The sequence below is a fragment of the Rattus norvegicus genome, chromosome 15 (genome assembly GCF_021556685.1).
Source record: "Rattus norvegicus strain SHRSP/BbbUtx chromosome 15, alternate assembly SHRSP_T2T, whole genome shotgun sequence".
Taxonomy (NCBI): Eukaryota; Metazoa; Chordata; class Mammalia; order Rodentia; family Muridae; genus Rattus; species Rattus norvegicus.
This window is the reverse complement of record NC_141548.1, coordinates 32214039-32229317: the sequence shown is the minus strand read 5'-3', so window position 1 is coordinate 32229317 and position 15279 is coordinate 32214039. Positions and strand designations below refer to the sequence as shown.

At 47.9% G+C, this 15279-nt stretch overlaps 1 protein-coding gene across 1 annotated transcript; it reads right to left on the bottom strand.

Annotated features, from left to right (window-relative positions):
- Nucleotides 1-6180: 6180 nt before the first annotated feature.
- Dhrs2l1 (dehydrogenase/reductase member 2 like 1) lies at nucleotides 6181-9071 on the bottom strand. Its single transcript, NM_001106035.1, has 4 exons — nucleotides 8973-9071; nucleotides 8587-8730; nucleotides 8140-8241; nucleotides 6181-6377 (listed from the first exon to the last, which is right to left on the bottom strand). Exons 1-4 carry the CDS (start codon nucleotides 9039-9041, stop codon nucleotides 6369-6371), a joined length of 324 nt encoding a protein of 107 aa, NP_001099505.1. The 5' UTR covers nucleotides 9042-9071; the 3' UTR covers nucleotides 6181-6368.
- Nucleotides 9072-15279: the final 6208 nt, after the last annotated feature.

Below are 15279 nucleotides of genomic sequence, written 5' to 3'. Positions count from 1 at the left end.
ATTGTTGGTTTTTTGTTTTGTTTGGTTTGTTTTGGTTTTGGTTTCTTCTTCTTCTTCTTCTTCTTCTTCTTCTTCTTCTTCTTCTTCTTCTTCTTCTTCTTCATCTTCTTCTCCTCTTCCTCCTCCTCCTCCTCCTTCTCCTCCTCCTCCTCCTCCTCCTCCTCCTCCTCCTCCTCCTCCTCCTCCTCCTCCTCCTCCTCCTCCTCCTTCTTCTTCTCTTTCTTTCCTCAAAGAAAGACAAACTCCTGAAGCTCTGGAGTAGGCAGGGGCCAGAATTGAATGCTAATTTTAAAAAGAACAATTTTCTTATGTTACTGAAAATCCATACCCAAAGAAAAGTTTCCAAGAAGCAGGAGGACCTGGACATGTCTGAGCGAGCATGAACAGGAGGAATCCAGTCACACCTCATTTTTTTGTTTAACAAACTTTTGCTGAGGACGTTCTACATGACAAGTTCCCCATTAGAGATTTTAAGGGAAAACATAGAGAAGGACAATGATGCCCATTCGCATGGTAAGCAGGAGCAAGGCTCTGCAGCAGTGACACCACGGTCAGCAGGATCAAGGCTCTGAGCAGTGTTACCCATGGTCAGCAGGAGCAGGGCTCTGCAGCAGTGTTACCCATGGTCAGCAGGATCAAGGCTCTGCAGCAGTGACACCACGGTCAGCAGGATCAAGGCTCTGCAGCAGTGTTACCCATGGTCAGCAGGAGCAGGGCTCTGCAGCAGTGTTACCCATGGTCAGCAGGAGCAAGGCTCTGCAGCAGTGTTACCCATGGTCAGCAGGATCAAGGCTCTGCAGCAGTGACGCCCACGGTCAGCAGGATCAGGGCTCTGCAGCAGTGTTACCCATGGTCAGCGGGATCAAGGCTCTGCAGCAGTGTTACTCATGGTCAGCAGGATCAAGGCTCTGCAGCAGTGTTACCCATGGTCAGCAGGATCAAGGCTCTGCAGCAGTGACACCATGGTCAGCAGGATCAAGGCTCTGCAGCAGTGTTACCCATGGTCAGCAGGATCAAGGCTCTGCAGCAGTGACACCATGGTCAGCAGGATCAAAGCTCTGCAGCAGTGACATCATGGTGAACAGGAGCAAGGCTCTGCAGCAGTGACGCCCATGGTCAGCAGAAGAAAAGCTTTCAAGGGCAAGTGATGGTTAAAGGGAGAAGTGGTAAGAAAGGCAGAGGTAGAATCTAGGGGTACATTTGCCACACAAAGGACTTTGGTCTTGTTTTAAGCTGATTAAATGACAGCCCAAATGGTTTCATCTATCTCCTAAATTCACTGCCAAGCTGTAGGTGAGTGTGCCTCTCCCAAAATTCAGGCGCTAGCATAGCAGCCAACGTGATAGCATTAAGAGGTGGGCCTTGGGTTAGAGAGATGACTCAGAGGTTAAAAGCACTGGCTGCTCTTCCAGAGAACCTGGGGTTCAATTCTCAGCACCCATGTGGCAGCTCACAGCTGACTCTAACTCCAGTTCCAGGGGATCTGACTCCCTCACAAAGACATGCATGCAATCAAAACACCAATGTTTAAAATAAAAATGAATAAATAAATCTTATAAAAAAGAGAGGTAGGTCTTGGAGCTGCCGAGCTGGTTCAGCAGTTAAAAGTGCCTGCCGTTCTTGCTGTGTTTGTTAAAGCACTCACTTAAGAGGTCACAACTGCCTGAAACTCCAGTTTTAGAGGATCCCATACCTGCTTCTGGCCACCATGGGCACCAAAAACACATCTACGTACCACATGTAGGCCTTCAGGTTAGTGGAAGGCACCAGATCCCTTAGAACTGCAGCTACAGATAGCTGCGAGCCACCATGGCTCATGAAAACTGAACCTGTCTCATTTGCAAGAGTAACAGGCGCTCTTGACCACTGAGATTTCCAGCCCACAGATTTTTTTTTAAAAAAAAAATTTAACTATTTTTAAAGAGGTAGGTCTTTAAGAGGTGACTGAGCCATAAAGCCATCCCCTTTAGTGAATGAGATTAAAACTTTTACACAAGTGGCCTCACACCATTTGACTCTTTCTCTTCCCTTGTCTACCATCTTTTTCTCCTCCATAAGATGCAGAATTTCAAGATATTATCTTAGAAGCGAAGAGACTAAACCTGGCCCCAGGGTCATGGGAGCAGGAGAGCTGGCCCTGTCCCTCACCTGCTGCAGCACTCAGGAGAGCAAGCCCTGCACAGTAGAGCTGGCCCTGGTGGCAGGGGTGAGGGTGAGCAAGTTCTGAGGGCATAAGCAAGGGAGAGTTGGCCCCCAAGCTTGTCTGCTGTGCCATGGTCCAGAAAAGGGAGAGATGCCCCTCTACCCCATCCCTCAATGCCTATGGCAGGTGGAAGAGCTGACTCTGGGGTCATGAGAATGGGAGAACAGGCCCTGCACCTTGCCTGTGCAGCAAAGCAGAGCTAACCCTGGTTGCCAGGATTGCGGGTGAGCCAGCAGAGGGTGTAAGAGAGGGAGAGCTGTGCCAGCCCCTGCCCTGATACAGCCTTTGGGTGAGTGGGCCCTGCACCTCACCTAGGCTGCACAGTAGACCTGGCCCTACTGGCTCATGTGGGTGAGCCAGCCCTGAGAGCATGAGATGAGGAGAGCTGGTTCTGCGCCTTGCTGGCTGCAGCATTGGATGAACTAGCCAGGACAAGGCTGAACACTTATCCTAGTTGTGGTGTGGTACTGAAGAGCTTCTGGGCTCATCTCAGGCCCAGATCCGGGGCTTTGAGTTGACCCACCTCAATCAACATCTACCCCATCTATGAACTGCTGGAGCACATGAAGGGGCCTGCCCTACAGATCCAAAGCTGCAGGATCTCCATGACACAGGGCAACAACAGGATATCTGAGAGAAGTCCCAGTGAGGATCCAAAATTGATAGTGTAACAGAAGCCACAGATTTTGAACCAGACCAGTGACTCATTGCAATGAACATTTACAGTAAGGGAAGTGTGGACAAAAGGGTACACTGTGGGACACACTGTGACACACTACAGTTTTCACAATGAGATATTTTTCATGTTTTTCTTTGTGGAGGGAGGTTGTAAGGGTATAGAGCAGATACAAGGGGGATGGGGGATGAGTGGTACAGGGGTGCATGATGGGAAACTCACAAAAAGAAAAGAAAAAGGAAACTCCCATAAAGGAGCCAAATGTCATTTAAGGGACTGTCTCTGTAGAAGGAAGAACAGTTCATGTCTTTGATAAAATCAGACACAGGACGGTTCTAAGTCCCTGCTGCTCCGTTTGGGATTACTAGTTGTTAAAGCTCCAGATCCCCACATCTTAGCCCTGGCATTCTTCAGGTCACCAAGGCATCCACCATTGCCACCTGCACCTTTTCAGTTGTCTTCAAAAGCTGCATCACCAGAAACCAGACAGGAGGCAGCCCCTGCACATTTTCCCTTCCAGGGTCGTCACAGTCTAAAAATGTCCTAACATTAACTTAGAGAAAAGTGAAGGGAAATTTTAAACTGTGGTGGAAAATTTTTACTGTATTGCACTTAAGCAATTCTATTTGTAGCAAACAGAACATTCAGTTGTTGAGAGACACCCAGTTCCTTTATGCATGATTAGCTAATTAAGGTTTTCTCTGTGATCCTCTCTTCCTGCCTTTCTATCCTTCCCATTCTCTGGTTTCTTCTGGTAACCCCCGAGGGACAGCCACAGGACTGCTCAAACCATTAGTGGAGATTTGAGATTTAGCAGCTTGAAAGCTTCCAGACATTTCTCCATGCCAATCCTTGCGGGAAGTGAAGCGATTGTTTCATTCTGTGCAGAGCTTCACAAAAGCAACGGTTGGGGTGCTGTCCCTGGCACACATCTGAGCCCAGGAATTGCTGCTACTGATAGACCCACTGCAGACATGTCTGCTGCCCTGTTCACATCCTCTGGCCCTCATTTTAATTTCAGATGTGGCTGAGGGAGCTGCTTGCTTCCCATTGGGCACAGTGGAACAGCATCTTCCTCTCTGGTTGGAAACAGTGGTTGATAATTCCCCAATTCTGAATCTCTTGATGGACAGAAGGTGACAAGCCACCGATAAGCCCTCTTCCTGCTGTTGTTAGTAGACGTTTCACGTGTGAGAAGTAAGCTGTACTCCTAGTTAGAGAACCTGCAGGAGACAGGCTTGTGACTTACAGCATCTTCCTCCATGATGAATTAGGAGAATGGGGTGAAAGAGGAGGCCAGAGGCATCAAAACTGGCATCTGTAAGAAGCTAATATAGAGCATGACTGAGAGAGCCCCACCTTTAGGCTGGGTGCAAGCCTGAGATCTCTAAATGCTGAATGCTGGGAAGGGGACACAAACAAATAGTCTATGAAGGGTTGATACTCTCCATGGCCTAGAGGTTTTGAGCCTTAGACCTGCCCAATTCTCTGGCCTACTTCAATTCCTGAGAGTGTCCTTCTCAATCTTAAAATCCTGTCCCTGTTTTCATCATTATCCATGTGTCCTTGATCCAACTGTCTGTTCCAGAGCACGAGCGCTGAAGAGCCTCAGCCCTCTGGATCCTGATCTGTGCCTGTAACGGGATTCACAGCCGCTTCTCTCGCTTCCCTGACTCACTCTCACCCCTTCTTACCACTTCTGCTCCAAAGGCTTCCTCCAGCAGGGATTTCAAAAGAAACGACCATGCGCTGCGAGAGGGGGCTGGACTGAGGCCTGAGGTCACTTTTCAGAAAGGCTGACTAACAGAAGAACTTGAATTCAAATCCTAGTGATATAAAAACACAGACAAGAGACCCTCTCTGAGCCCAGTAATAAAACGGCATTTTTATTCACTGGGATTTGCAGGAACATTTCCCGAATTGATGGGCAGGATCTTGTAGCCTTTAAAGATTAAAAGAACAGAAATTCTAAAACTGGAGACTTTTGTGAGTAAAGCCCATTCCCACAGCTCATCTACTGCTAATTAACTCCAAGGGCTCAGTCTCCAGACACTGCTGATACATGAACCTGGGAATCCTGCCGTTGGATTTTAAATCACGCATTCAAACTAGAGAGGGACATGTCTTAGTTCAATCTAGCCCAGTTTGTCTACCGTCTATTAACGGAGAACACAACAGTCTTGGATACTTCCTTCCCTATTCACCTCACCCCACAGAACCCAGTGCCCATAAAATCTCACGTCCACCTTTCTAGCCCAGCCACCCAGTCTACCCCAAGACCACTTCTTCAGTTCCAATTCAGCATGGAGTCACTCCACTGTGGGCAACAGTGGTCCCTGGGGTGAGGACAGCTGGAGCCCCCAGCTGAAATATGCAAATATAGGACAAACTAACACCCAATGGAGGGTTTGTTATTCAGACTCCGGTCCCTCACCCTCCCCAACAGCTGAAGATGGGTAAGTGCAGTAGCCCCGCCCACAGCCTTCTTTTATTAATCGCACTTTATTTCCTCCTCCCCAGTAAATGACCACCAGCCAGCAGGAGCTCTCAGAAGTACCGATCTTGTTTTCTTTTGTTTCTGGTTTGTTTGGTTTTTTTCTCTTCAGATATTAGCCCAAGAATAAGAGTCTTGGTCCTGCTTGGAACCATCTAGATACTGGGGTTAAATCTCCCAAGAAAGCAGATGTGTGCAGTATCCACAACCCTGTAATCCTGAGCTGCAAACTCAGGGCTGAGCAGGGCTGGGAGAAGACACCTGACCGCATCCTTGCTCAGCCCAGGGAAGCCACTAGGGGGAGGCTGTGAGACCTTGGCATTGGGGACACAGCAGATGAAGTCAGAGCTACTGGCTCTTCAGCTGCCCCATCCCCACCCCCAGAATAGCTAGGGACACTCCCTCACCTCACCAGCTCTGGACAAGAGGGAGACAAGGACCACGTGTGGAGTAAAAGCTTCCCCCGACATGCACACCCCGTTTTTACCTGTAATGGCTCCTCAGCCTCTCCTCTCCCAACAGCAGTCTCCCCTATCCAAACATACATCACGGGGCCACCAAACTTCATCTTTGAACACTGCTCCGTTACAAGCAAAGTCCTCTTCTCGATACTCTGTCTGGAAACAAGACTCTCCCTCTGGATGGCCCTCACTCACTGCAAACAGGCAATGCTGCTTCTGCTCTCATTGAATTGAGGCAGAGGGGTCAGCACACCTCTGCCCTATCTCCAGTCTGCCACAGCAGACAGGAGAGGCCTGCCCTGTTCTGTTGCTCTTGACTCTACCCTTTCCAGGAGCATCCAGAGGTGAGGACAAATCTGATTTTATTTTAGGAAAGAGCTGTAAAACACAAATTACAGAGAAAGCTTTGGACCCCTTACGGCCTTAGCTTCCTCTCCTTTCCCTTAAGATTCTTCCAGAATGCCAAGCCCGCTAATTCTTAAGCTCACAGCCTCATGTCAAGAGCTTCAGATGTTGGTGAGGTCCATTGAGTCTCTAGTGGTCCTGTGGAGAATCAGGAGATGAGAGTACTAATGAGCTTCCTTCTTCCTTAAGCCTAGCATAGGTGAGCCTCAAGTTGCTAACCTAACCAAACTTCAGACTCTCTCCTTAGCTGCTAGGCCAATACCCTCGGGTGGTCAGTCCTCCAACTCCCTGAGAGCCGGGAGGAACAGTCAGCCACCACAATATTCTCCCCAGTAATGTAGCTGGCATCTTCGAGCACAGGAAGGGCACACAGTCTTCAGGCTGTCCAATCCCAGATGGGAATAGGATTTGTACTCTGATTCTGATGCCCTGGAGATCACAGGCGAATGATCTTTCTGAGACATTAGAAGGGAAGCTAAAGAGCCCGGGAGGACGCTCAGCAGTGGCTGCCGGCAGGTCAAATTTCAGGTCATCCCTGAGGATGGAGTGAAGGACACTCAACCAAGGGCAGAGAGAAAGGAGAGGAGTGAAGATGCTATCATCAAACTGAAGCTGGGGAGGGCAGAACACACCAAGGTCAGCAGGCAGAAAGAGCTTTGACTCCGTGCCTAGAACACAGCAGGAAATACTGACAGGTGTAAAGAGACTCAATCCACATCTATCTCATCTGAGAGAATCGGGAACAAACCCTAGGACCTAATAGAACAGGAAGTGGGAGAATACCAGACTCTAGGATGACTTAGGTTCATTTTACAATCTCTCCCTGATCCTTAAGGCTAAGGAGTGGATTCATAGTGCCCGGAAAGTCTGAGTCCATAGACCCAGTCCTGAGTGATCAAATCCCCGAAGAGGAACGAAAGTGAGCAATGCACTGCCCAATAAGACTCTTCCTAATATGTCCATAGCCATTTTCTCAGGGCCTGGAACAGTGTCTAGCACATAGCAAGTGCTCAATCAATGGGTTGGTTAATCTTGGCTCTCACCTTAATTCATTGGCAGACACTTAGATTCCTGTATATGTCTGTGAGGATATCCAGGGAGATTCTCGAGAGAAGATCTGCCATGAATGTGGGCAGCACCACCCAATGTAAACTGAGTGCCCGGATGGAGTAAAAAGTGTGATGGTTTGAGTAACAAACAAACAAACAGGCCCATGTATTTGAGTGCTTAGTCATCAGGAAGTGGCACTACTTGAGAAGGATTAGGAGGTGTGGCCTTGTTGGAGGAAATGTGTCACTGGTTGGGTGGGCTTTGGTTTCAAAGCTCAAGCCAGGTCCAGTGTCTCCCTTTCTCTTCCTGTATGGGAATCTGGATGGAAAATCTCAGCTACTTCTCCAGCGTCATGTCTGCCTGCCTGTTGCCCTTCTTCCTGCCATGATGAAAATGAGCTGAACTTCAAACCATAAGCCAGCTCTGGTTAAATGTTTTCTACATAAGAGCTGCCGTGGTCATTGTGTCTCTTCACAACTATAGAACATTGACTAAGACAAAATATGGAAACCCACTACTGCAGGCACCTGCTCCCTTCTCTTCTACCCGGCCACCATACAGTGAGAGATGCCTATCCTCTAGGCCACCACGACATCCTCACAGCCCATAAATAAGCAAAGCTACACATGCTGTGAAACTCTAAGCTAAGAACCAATTCTTCCTTCAGACAGTCATGGAGCAAGTAAGTGTGTAAGGGGTGGGAAAACAAAGCAGGAAGAATGTAGGGGCTAAATTTTAAGATAAGCCATACTATATCATGGCTCAGGAAAGAAGGGGACTGAAGTCCCACCATGCAGTAACTACAGTACAGAGCTAGTATCTGCCCCAGCCCTCTTGGTTGGTCTCTTACCTTGTCCCACACCGGTTCACTGGCTCCCAGAGTGCTCCCCACTAGAAGGTTCACTGCAGTGATGCACACCAGGAAATCCACACCTCCAAGGTACCCCAAGGCCTATGAGACAGTGAGTGGGAGAAGGTGGGGATGGCCTGAGGGAACTCTTTTCAAAGCAGTCTAGGAGTGCAGGACCTCGAGGCACAGCTTGCTGATACACTGCTACCTCAAACAAGAATGAAAGGTAAAGCAATCAGGCTAGACCCAGCAGTCCTGAGACTTAACGCATTCTCCTGGAATCCCCTGGCGTATCCCCCATTCCGTGATACATTCTTCAGCTGTGGAGTTCTCTCACTTTGCAGAAGGCCTGAGCCCCCACTCTCATCCTGCCTCTCCTAGGCCTGCTCTGTGAAGCAAAAGTTCTAGGCCTCCTTCTCCTTGTCCTTCCACTCCCTGACCTCTCACCTTGGCCCCTGGCCCTTGCCAGTCCTCAGCCTTTCCCACATGCCACACAGTGGAGCATGTCCCCGCATGATCTGCTGTTTGCAGCCGCTGCTGACCATATGCGACCCATCCTTGGCCAGACGCCGGGCACTGGTAAAGCCAATCCTGCAGGCAGGTGGAATATAAGTCAGCCTCACCCCGCTCCAGCACCTTCCTGGAAATCTACAAAGATGTGGATAACCAATTCTGAGTCTTTCTATGGAGGCCAAGTTCCCTCTGTGTAAGAGGTTAAGATTACAGGAGAAGAGAACACTCATCTGCCTGTGGACCCTGTGAGCACAGCCCTGTGCTTAGCCAGGACTCTGCTCTCCATTGCTCGGCATCCTCACGGAGATCGGCATCCTCACAGAGATCGGTATCCTCACGGAGATAGGTATTGTCCTCACAGAGATCGCCATCCTCACAGAGATCGGCATCCTCACAGAGAGAGAGCACTTCGAGCATGGTGAACATCCTGATCCTGCCGCCCTGGCGGAAAGAGTCCATTTCCACTTCACGGTGGTGACATTAATGAGACGATTTCTTACCCTCACCCTCCCACTCGCCCCCACCTTCCCCCACCTCCCAACCTCGCCCCCCCTCCACCACACACACCTCTTAGACAGCCAAGGCTGCCAGCAGAGGATGACAGGAAGCCCAGCTAGACACCGTGAATTTCTAGTACCCGAGTCTCGGGTCAGGAAACGGGTCCATGAGAATCTCATAGTTAAAAGATCACACCTAAGAGCTAGATCTCAATGTCAGAGTGCTTGCTTGGCACATGTGAGCCCCGAGTTCCATCCCTAGTACCCCAGAAAGGAAAGGGGAAGGAGGGGGATGAGAAGGAAGGGTGGAGGAAGAAGGGGAGGGAAGGGGAAAATATTAACTCATAAGAATAAAACAAGGTTCCACATAAGGCAGTGAATTAGAAGCCCTTCTGGTCCAAGGGAATAAAAGAAAAACAGCCAGGATAATAAACAATAATCTTTATTCCTAAAAGAGATAATAGCTAGACAATGAACTTAACAATCCAGGTGAGAACCCCCACAAAGAAGCAGGCAGGAGAGCCCATGAGCACGTCCACAGCACATGGTGAGGGTGTTAGGGCCAAGATCAGCAGGAGACACCGCAGAGTGTGCCCTCCCCCACACCTGCAATGCCACATGGAACAACTAACTGGAGAGGGCTGGCCAAGGGCTGGCCAAAGGCAGGAGAGAGATGGGGGCCCACACGGGCTGCGCAGTGGGACACACAGGAGTCGGAAGCAGAAATGCTCTGTGTGGAGATGGATGAGCTGGGAGCGGGAAGGGGGAGCGCGCTGAGGGTGGCACAGAGCACAGGTAGAGAGAAATGGAGGATTAGAGCAGACTGTGGAGCTGGAGGCTGAAGTGTGACAGGTGCAGCCCCAAGCAGAGAGGCCTCTGCATGACGGCCTCCAGCTGATTCACACAGAGAGAGAAATACTAGAGGAAAATCTGCTCCCCCACACCCACAGCCGGGCTCCTAAAACAGGCCCAGGGTTTCAGGAAATCTGCTGCTGGTGAAATTCAGGAAAGCAGGTCCTGGGATGGGTCTCCCAGACCACCCGTCCCCTCAGACTCACAGTTCCCACTTTCTGATCCCTTTAAATGTCTGCTTTATCGTTCTCTGTTGAACGTTCCCTAGGTTCTAAGTACTTACACTTTTAGAAGGGAGGCCAAAGGGGACATGTAAAGGTAAAATTACTTATTACGTTTTTCAAGTTGTCCGTTCCCATCTGTGGATACACATAAATTGAGTGTGGGTATAATAAGTTTTTGTGCAGTTCGGCTCCCAAACCGAGACAGAGAAAATCTAGATATTGGTTGATGCAGATACCGTCTCTGGCCGACCTGATTTTGCTTGATCATAAAATGAAGAGTGCTTGTACCTATGATCTTTATTAACTTACAGATAGCATAATGTGACCCTTCAAAATCAAATGTTCTTTTGATGCAAGAGGAACTTGGAGAAATAAAATTGATGCTCTAGAGGATTTACTAATAAATTTGCTTAGCAAATATTACGTTACCAATTAAAAAAAAAAAAAGCCTGAAAATCAGGCTGTACTGAAGCCTATAGGACATATTTTTTTTCTTTTTTTTCTTTTTTTCGGAGCTGGGGACCGAACCCAGGGCCTTGCACTTGCTAGGCAAGTGCTCTACCACTGAGCTAAATCCCCAACAGGACATATTTTTAATTAGTGGTTGATGCAGAGGACCCAGGTCGCTGTGGGTAATGCCATCCCTGGACTGGCGGTTCTGGGATCTATAATAAAGCAGACTGAGCAAGACATGAGGAGCAAGCCATTAAGCAGAATCCTTCTATAGCTCCTGCCTCAGCTCCTGCCTCCAGGTTCCTGCCCTGCTTGAGTTCCTGCCCTGACCTCCTTCAGTGATGAACAGCAATGAGCAAGGGTAAAGCCAAATCCACCCCTTCCTGACTGGTCTCAAACGCAGAGATCCTCCTGCCTCTGCCCCCGGAGTGCCAGGATCAAGGGTGTGCACTGATTCTTTTTAAACTAACTAAATTCCCAGCACCCACACTTTAGATATGAGGTTCCTAGTTTCCTCGTGGGTTGTATTTATGGTCAATGTTTATTTTGACGGTAAAAAGAGCTTGACTTTCAAAAACCGTTGTTTCTTAAAATTCAAAATCTTAGCAAAGTTAAGTTACCTTAGTTAAAATCCTACTGAGAGCTTCTAATTGATTATAAACTGTTAAAAACAATGGCAATTAAGATATAGAAGCTAATGAGCATTCACCTTACAAGTGATTAAATTTCTCTGATGTGCCTAAAGTTATGTTTATAGTCATGTCAAATATGAATGTTATTTATTTATAGAGACAAGATTGGAGGAAGAGGACAGTTTATCTCTCTCACAATACAGCCTTCTGTAAGAATAAAACCTGGTTATGGAAACTGGATTAAATTTACACATTCTGGTCTTGCATGGCACTGTATCCCTAGTTTCAAGTAGCTCTGAGCCCATCACCCAACCAGCATGGGACCTCCACAATCGTCCGGTTGGCCATTCCCTTTATCCCCGCCCTCAGTTCTCCTCTCAGCAAACCTAATCCCAGTGTTGAGAATGCAACACCTAGTTCTATGGCGTCCCAGGGCAATTGCAAATAAAGGTAATACAGAAGCTCTGCCTTATGACCAGGTGAATCACAGACACTCATTTAAACACTAAGTTACAGGTGTCCCCATTTGGCTCCACCACACGGGGGCGGGGGGACTGCCCTAGAAATAGGAGCCTAGATCAAATAACTCACTTTGGTCCCATTCCTTGCCTCCCTTACAAGACAAGACTCTTGGGTTTGTATGCATATAACTAACTGGACAGATACCTGTACCCCTGGCTTTAGATCACCTACTGTTTCCCTCATCCTCCCGAAACCCCAGTCTAAGAAAGATGTCCAACTTGTCTTAGGGTCTCAGAACAGGAGCAGCTGGACTGGGGGGGGGGGGGGGCGCGTCAGGTAACTTCTCTGCCTCACCTCACCAGCTCTCAGAAAGCCTTAAGGAAATGTCAGATCAGCTCAACCCCATTCAGGATCAACTCGATTCTTTGCTCAAAGAGGGCTAGACCTCCACACTCCTGCCCCTGGCGAGATCCGTGTGGTCCTCCACGAACAAAGCTGCTTCTACACCAACAGATCAAAATTGGTTGAGACAGGAAACAAAGACTTGGGGACAAGACGCAGAGAACTCGGCAACAAGCGCCCTCCTTTGGATGGCCTCTGGGTTCTTTCCCACTGTAGCTCCTCCCAGTACTCATACTCACCCCTTTGCTCCTGATGATCCTCATATTCATGGCTTTACCGTACTTACCGTTTTACCGTATTTACGCTTTCACTATGTCTTTTAAACTTTTTGCAGAATTTCCTCCTGAGTCACATTCCCACACTACCCAGTGCACCATACAAGATGAAGTAAAGACGATATTTCTTTCACAGTCCTTCCATCCTAGGAGCTAAAAGTAATGCCCCCCCAACACTCTCAGCAGGAAGCAGCCAGATCCAAAATGGCACTCCCTATGCTTTATAAAGGAAAAGTCCTCCCCAAACCAGGACCCTAAAATAGGCCCGTGGTCTAGGAAATCTGCTACTGGGGGAATTCTGGGAAATGTCTAACCCTGCCACGAGCCCCTAGATCCCCTGGATTGATGTGGTTTTGGTGGAGAGGAGCCCCTGAACATCTATCTGGGCAAGGTTTTATAGAAAGCAGCAAGCATGGGATGAGTGTTTGTAGCCAGGCAAACATCTCATTGAAGAGCTACTATGGCCTCTAGCATAATTGGCTGATGCTGGGACTCAAACCATAAACTTCTCCTTCCCTCTGAATTGGTGGTTGTTAGGCAGGGGGCAGGCTCGTTGGATTAACCTGTTGGGGGAGATAAACCAAGAGACTCAGGTCTTGTTGGGGTTAGCCTAGAAACTGGAGCTACGCTCTGGTTTTGTTGGGAGGTAACTTGGAAACTGACGCTAGATACCCAGCCTGTTGGTTTACCTGAGTTCACGCTTAGGTCTGGTTCTCTAAGACAGAGTTTGAACCCAAAACTGTGGTCTCTCATAACAAGTGTCTTAGTACACCATACAACCCTCGTTCCTTTTCTCCCGGTAGTAATTGGAGCTAAAGGAAGGACCTTCTAACTGGAGACTATGTTATTCCATGATAAGCTTAAGCCGGAGTTCAGCTGACACTGCGGTTAAGATCATACTCTTGGAGTGATGCTGCGAACTGTACCTACCCCTAAGCACGTGACTTGAGAGGGTTTAGCTGATAAAGTGGAAAGGAACCATGTCTGCCACACTACAACTTAATCATATGTGAACGCTGCAAATAATTAAACTGAAAGAATACAGTAGCAGCAGGGGTCTGTTACTACCAAAGACAAGGCAGATATCTCTGGTCTGGGCTGCCACTCAGGGATGAGTTTACATCTGAGGGCTGCGCAGAAGTGACCCTACCCCTCACTTAGGCATTTATGGGAGAGCTGGCCCTGCGAGAATGAGAGCAGGAGAGCCAACAGTGGCCCTACTGTGGCACTCAGGAGAGCAGGCTCTGAACCTTGCCTGAACAGTACAGTAGAGCTGGCCCTGGATTAGGGATTGTGGGTGAGCAGGCCTGGAGGACCTCTGGGAAGCTGGCTCTGCCCTTTGCAGGCTGTGGTATTGAATAGGCTAGTCAGGGCAAGGCAGGAGAGCTTGCCCTGGTGGTTTGGGTGTGCGTGAACTAACAGAGTAGCCAGATTAGATACCTCTCAGGCCCAAATCCAGGACTTTGAATTGGCCCATGGATAAACTACCCCATGGATAAACTGCTTGAAGGGGCCCGACCTACAGATGCAAAGCTACAAGATCTCCATGACACAGGGCAATAACAGGATGTCTGAGAGGAGTCCCAGTGAGGATGCAGTACTGATAGTACAGCAGCAGCCAGAGGCCTTGTACCAGACCAATGACTCAATGCAATGGACATTTGCAAGCAAAGAAGTGTGGACAAAAGGGACTACTGTGGGACACACTGTGACACAGTGCAGTTTCCACAACGAGAATTTTTTTCTTCTGTGGGATGGGAAGTCGCAAAGCTGGAGTGGGTATAAAGGGTACTGAGTGGGATTGTGGTGCATGATGGGAAATTCTCAAAGAAGTAATGGAAAGGTTTTTTTTTTTTTAAGTATTCCTACCTAGGGCATTCCTTTCAAGTTACAAAATTATCATAAAACCTTATTGGACAAACGTTTTAAGTCTATTTAAAATTTGGCTTATTGTGTGGAAATTTCATTGTGTCTGTGATCTTCAGTCTTTTATACTGGTGGTATAAAAATGGTATAATAATTGTCTTAATTAACTAAAGTTTTTTTTATATTCTTAGCCTAAAATATTCCCATAAGTTCTTCTAAATCTATGATCTACCTCTTCAGGAAAATATTCACTATCTCCTTATAAAATAAGTACGGAATGTTCTATAGAAACTAAGTTTAAGGACTGGAGAGATGGCTCTGTGATTAAGAGGTCCTGAGTTCAATTTCCAGCACACACATGGTGGCTCACAACCATCTGTAATGGGATCCAATGTCTGTGTGTCTGAAGACAATGACAGGATATTCAGATATATAAAATAAACTTAAAAGAAGAAAAATATCATTTCCTTCATCTGCTGCCTTGATTTATCTAAGCCCTACTGTGTTCTTGATTATTTTAAGTACAATCCTCCAATCACATTTGACATGCAAATGTTATGTCATATACAGAGGACGCAAGATAAAAACCAGACCTAACTATGATGACTGATTTGGCTTGATCCGTAATAAAGAACCTACCAGTTCTCTCTGCTGATGACTGATTTCCTGCCTGCTCGGCCTCATCTGCCTGAGATGCTGGGAATAAGCTTTTCCTGGCAGTAAGAACATGAGATACTCTTTGCCACACACACGGACTGTGATGTTTGAGCAGCAGGGGAACTATAAAGTTCCCAGAATAAAAGCTACCTGTGTTCTCAGAACCTGGGTGACGTCAGCAGCTGCAGAGAGCATTGCGGGTCCCCAGCCAAAACTCTCTCAGGCTGTCTCAGCTACTTTAAATAGTCAGTCATCATCCATGCCATTGTGTGACGTACTGCCCTATGACAGGAACTCCTGTGCCAGA